This window comes from Netta rufina (genome assembly GCF_964035555.1).
Source record: "Netta rufina genome assembly, chromosome: 10".
Lineage (NCBI taxonomy): Eukaryota > Metazoa > Chordata > Aves > Anseriformes > Anatidae > Netta > Netta rufina.
Window position 1 is genome coordinate 18,300,436 of NC_140133.1, and position 6,000 is coordinate 18,306,435.

The 6,000-nt window shown below is 38.1% G+C and overlaps 1 protein-coding gene across 1 annotated transcript in view; it reads right to left on the reverse strand.

Annotated features, from left to right (window-relative positions):
- The window catches only part of MDFIC2 (MyoD family inhibitor domain containing 2), a gene marked incomplete at both ends in the record, with an annotated part of 39,469 nt that extends 38,067 nt beyond the window's left edge, over positions 1–1,402 (reverse strand). The window contains one exon of the mRNA XM_084292460.1: positions 1,315–1,402. Coding sequence (XP_084148586.1) covers positions 1,315–1,402 — 88 coding nt within the window. The remainder of the gene's footprint in view (positions 1–1,314) is intronic.
- Between the last annotated feature and the right edge of the window lie 4,598 nt (positions 1,403–6,000).

Genomic DNA, 6,000 nt, shown 5'->3' on the forward strand with positions numbered 1-6,000 from the left:
GTTTACAAGGTAAAGTACAAAGCTATTTTGTAGGATCAGACCCAGATCTCAATCAGCTATATCGTTCTTTGTGATGCTCAAATTGCAAATCTTGCAGAGTTTCTACTGGTGCAGCTGACACCTTGCAAGTGGAGGATTTTGGTTGTCCAGCCAAACAAGGCCAGTGAGCTCTACTTAGGCATGCAATTTTCATTCTGTGGAAGTGCTGCATAAACAATGAAAAATGCAAGGTAGAGACCTTAATTTAGGTCTATTTTAATGCAGCCCCTATCACAGCTTAAAAGATATAATTAACAACATGAGTTTAAAATAGTGATGCGCATTTTACAGATGACGTAATCAGTTGCTATAAATGGCCTTTTCCTCAATACCCTCCTAGTTGATGTTTTCAAAATGAGGTCACTTGTTGAGTCTTTCCAATACACATCAGTTAGGATTAGAATACAACTGTTTTCATTTTAAAACCCAAATTTGCACCTAACTGTAGATATGTAATTTGTATCCTTGAAAGTCTCCTCATTCATATACTTCTCTTGTGTGCACATGTATGACATGCAATAAAGTGATTCTGCTATGACCAACAAACATACATAAAGGGTCTTGTAATAAGCAACATATTAATTTACCAATATTTTTTTCCAGCAAAAAATATATTTTAACCTTCCCTTTTTATGCATATAGCGGTATGCAATAGGAAAACCTTTACAATCACGTGCCTGTCTTCTAAAATATTTTAACAAGTAGAACGTAATTTTTGAAATGCCTTTCTTTGACAATTATTTGTAGCAAACAAGCTACTTAACACCGGTCAATTTTCAGCCTTTAAAATTGGAAATTCCCTCTATAACATCTTCTATAATACTTCTACTTCTGGCAGTCCATATTCCACAAACTGATGACAACTGATGCGACTTTTTCTAAGTTAGCATGCTGCCAAATCCAAAGATTTGGGGTTCATTTTTACCCCAATAATTTGAGGACACCCAACAAATGTGAATCCAATGCAGTAGTGGTTTGATTTAATAGCAACTTTTCATCAGGAATGAGGATGGTCTGTACATATTAGTGTTGTAATAGATCTTAAATAAAGCTTCCAAAGGAATGCAAACGTTGGAAAAATGAGCTTTCAGTGTACTCTAAATTTTGGTAATTTAGGCCATTCTGCACCAAAACCAAATGTACATGTACATCTCATAGGTGTTAAACTATGGAATTAATATGGTAAAAATTCCTTGCCATAATTTAGACTGCAAAATTTGTTGTGTATCTTTCCAAACACAAACCAGTAGTTAATAACTCAGCAATGCAGCTTACCTTTCTTCAGCCAAGAAATATTTTGCTTGTCATTTTCAAAACTTTCTGCTGGTTTGATTTTTACCTTCTCTGTCTCTGCTTCTGACATCTGTGGGGGAGAAAAGAATTTGGGGATGTCAGGATTTCTTTTAAAGAAAGTTTCTGACAACTGTGTTCTCTGTTTAGGTTCCAGCTATAATAGATTGTTTACTTACACAGACACACTTTTTTCCTGCAGATTATTTATACTATATAATATCTCAGTCATTAAATTTATGTTCTGTTCCTAAATGCTTTATCAATATTACATGGTTGCTGTTTGTAGATGGATTCTTTTGTAAGGTTACTATAAATTACGTTATGAAAGGAGTGAGTGATACAGTCGTAGCATGCTGGTAAGAGATGCACATACAACACAGAACAGATACGATTTGGCTACAGAGGAGGCATCCAGCCTGCCTGTTTATTGTGGTTCAAAGTTGCTGTAAAGCCTGCTGTCGGAGAGGTATAATTATGTAAATAATGATAAATATTTATAAAGGCAACTCGAACCAAGTGTATCCAAAAAAACCTTTACTGCCACTTGCGACGATTTATTTGCTGTAACGAGAAGAATCACATGCAAGTTACAGTACCTGGGGGTATTATGCATACAGTAGCTATCAGCCTGTACACTGAGGTTTACTTCCATTGCTTGCTAGGAATAAGATTAGGCTGTCCGGGCTTCTTCTAACTGCTTTATATTTTCACTGAATCCAGTTAGCTAAAGCATTTCTCTATTTTTACCTGTATCTTCCAAACGGGGGTGAAAGCAGCAGGGTTCAGATGCTGAGGAGGAGTGCTTTCGGCCGAATCCCTCGCTGTGTGTTGATGTCCAGCATTCCCATACACTGACAAAACCGAAAGGATGAGCAGTGCACTCTCTTCCTGCCTGCTGTGTGGTGCTAGATTTGTCTTGCTGCCAGAATCAGCCAACTTATTGCTGAGGTTTTCTTCTTTTCCTTTTTCTCTTTTTTTTCTTTCCCTTTTTGTTTGCATGCACCTCTAGAGCTGGGTAGGGTAGGGAAGAAGGGGGTAATCAGCGTCCCAGCACTAGTGGAGTGGTAGAAAATCAACAGCTTTGTGAAAGAAAAATTGGTTTGGAAAGGCTATTACTGCAGTTCGTAAACCAGTGGATCTGCAAGGGGAGAAAGAAAGTAAAAAGGGAACCAGGAAATTAATAGTGACAAATCAGATAAATGTGTCAATGTTTTGGCTAAATGCAAGTTAAAATAATGAATAGACCCTGAGTGCCTATTTACAGCTGCCACATTGGCAAAGAAAAAGATCTAATCCTGTGGGGAGCTGAGTGCTGTGAATCCCTCGAGCTCAGGAGGCAGAAATCCATCCTCACCCAGGAGGGCAGGTGGGCACAGACAAGCACTGGACAGGGACAAGAGGTCTCAAGTGGGGATGGTGCTTGTGCTGGTGGGCTCGATGGTCAACAATGTGGAGGTCAAGGTGATTATTGGACACTAAAAATTAAATAGTTAACTGTTACTAGCTGGCTGTTAAAATTCACTTGCTATAGTTAATACTTGCTATAAACTTGCTATAGTAATGCTGCTCTAATGTTGGTGAGAGCAGGGTCAAGCCCAAAGCGAACAAAACTTCAGGGTACTCAGATGTTGTCCTACTTTTTCTATAGGACAAAAAAGCAAATGCCACTCTGCTTTCCCAAATTGAGTTTCAAAAGTATTAGTTGCAGAGTACATTCGGAATTACTCAGTTCTCTTACCTTTTAAGCAATATTTACAAAATTTCAAGCAGTGTTTGTCACCAGATACTATAATCCAAGATCCCAGTGCTTAAGTGTGGCCAATAAATAATAACATATTCCTTTTGTTATGACAATTATCTTCCTCTACTCTCCCATCACATGTCATTCTTGCAAGAAAAAATGTTTTCTTTTTTTTTTTTTTCTTCCTACTTCTCCTGTGCCAACATGCCTGAGATTCTTCTACCATCTTTAGCTAATTGTGAATTGCATGGTAAGTGCCTACTTACATCTCCAAATTGCAATGATTAGTCTTGCATGGTTTGAAAACCTATTTTAAGCAGGGTACTTTGGGAATAATTGCAACCACAGGGGGGAAACATCTAGGGGTAATATTTTAAGATCTTTGTTCCATTCCCCTTGGATGCAGCTTTGAGAGTCATGTATTTTCAATTGCCGTTCCCCTGTTTCTCCCAGAAACACTTTCCTATTTTTTCCATATTGTTGCACCTGTAATGCTATAAATTTATCAGTGGTGCTGATTCTGCAGCTGTATTTGCCAGGACAGTCTGTAGAGCTCCTGGTGGGGGTGGGTCCTAATAAAATCACCTGGGCTCTGTATGGGTCAGCATAGACCTATAGGTCTTGGACCTGATGTTAATTGGCATTTCAGAAGCACTGTTTAAAATGAAGAAATGGCTTGTTTCCAAAGGAAACTAGAGAGAAAATTCTTTCTATACGTTCACTCAGCACCCCTTTCTTGTTTTTCTATAGACTTTGTCAAAATCCTAATGTCTCCCATAGTAAAGCAACCAAGAAAAGCCCATCCAAAGCCACAGCCCTGATAGCTGCTGTTGCTTGAAAGAACAGCTCCTGAAGTTGCTGTTCCTTAGATTTTTATTTTTATTTTTTTCCCAACTTAAGCTTTTCTTGAAACCAGCAGGAGCTAGAACTCCTGACAGCCTCCAAGAGTGCAAGAAACCAGCACCACTTGCAATGTGCTAATGGCTCATCTCTAAGCATCTCCCCCAAGCCATGACAATACTGATTTGAGCAAATCAACCAAATAAAAACCTGGCTTTAAATCTGTGGTTCAGCAAGAATAACATAGGTTCCTGTTCTGAGATAACCTGTTCATCTGCTACTCTCAGACAAGATGCCTTGTAGGATTCCTCCGCCTGTTGGTAACATGCAAACTCTCAGAAATTACCGAATCTGAACCTTGGGAAAGATCTCACCAGCTAGTTGACAAAACATTATATGACTTTTCTATTTGGAGTGGTCTCCATTGTTGATATTCAATTAATGGTCTAATGTTTTCAATCCAGAAACATGAAATATAACCTTTTTTAATCTTGATCAACTCTAGTTTTCTACTGAGGTGTATTTGTGTGCTATTTTTTTCCCTCATTTAATTATTTCAGATAAATGCATCAATATTTCTGTTTCCTAATCAATCTTAAAGCAGTTAGAGGAAAGGCAGGCTTACCATGCATCCTCAATATTGCCAGACTTTGAAAAGGAGGAGAAAAAAAAAACATTATGCAAGAAGATCATTAAAATATTGAGTAAACTTGTTTCTATTAAAGCTGTAATTGAATTTTTAAAGCCACGGCCCATTTTAAACACCGAACTTTAGTTTATGGTTTGATAATTCATTTCACTTTTATTTTATAGGTTTTACTTTATAGCTGTTAAATAGCTATGGGCCATCACTTGTTTCTTCCAGATTGTGAAATAGGGCAATTATATGGAGGATAAAAAAAATAAAAATAAAAAAAAATCATAATGCCAAAATAGGTATGATGTCAATCAGCTGCCAGATAAATGTACTGTATCAAGTTTTTGTTGAAATTTGAGAGTGTGTTCTTCTGGTCTGCTCAACTAGGAGAGTGCATTCAAGTCTTTGTAGAGTTGGAGAACAGGAAACTTTAATAGACTGTAGTAACCATCAAAGCAGAGGAAAATGCAAGCAACAGAGCTGTTAAGATTTCCTTGTGTGCTTAACATCAGGTCAGGAGTCCAGAATCAAGTGCTGCCCTAAGGGAGGATGCGAAGATTTAGCCAGGAGGGTTTTTGGTTATATCCATGAGTACAGCATTTACAGAGTTATATTTCACTACCTAAAGTGACTTTTTACTTGAAGAGATGGATTGTGTGCCTCAACACTTCATTTCCAGGAAGTAGAATCATGCACAATTTCCACAGCACAACATTGGATTAAGCAGTTATTTCTCTTCTGCATAGTCCAGGTAAAATGTAGCCCCTTGTCCACTGGCAAGTGGCGCTCTGTAGCTTTGGAATACCCCACACTGCAGTAAATGTGTAAGGAAAAAAAAAAAACCACACCACGATGAAACTCTGCCTTTGCTCCGTTTTGCACCCTGGGGTGATCATTTCCAATAATAAAGTGAGTATAATGTGATGTGCCCTGTCAAAGTTAAGGAATCTCTTCTTGATCATGCATCTGTAGGTAGAATATTAAGTTGTGGGAACACGATATACAGCCAAATTATCCTGGTGATTACATGTAAAATGCATGGTTTTTTAGCCGAACCATCATGTCCTGTGAGTGCTTCAAATGCAAAACAGCCTGTTTATAGAGACTACCTCAAACTGGCACTGACAAATGATCTATATGCTGCAGAGGCTCTGAGCAGTACAAAGACAGTCAGATTTTACTCCCCATCACTCTGCCTCATGGACACTCTGGATAATTTTTCAGTAACTGTGTCCTGCAAGGGGAGACATGAGGCTTTATTTCACTTTGCCACTCCTTGCCACTCTAGATTGGTGAATGCCTGGGAATAGGTTTAGACTGGGGAAAGGAATAAAATCTTGAAGTGTTGCAAAGGCTGTTGAACACAGAGGTCACTAATAATGTAGAGGAAACATTACAAACTAGTAAGATTAGAAATACTCCATGCTGAACAGGAAAGAAAAAGAGATAT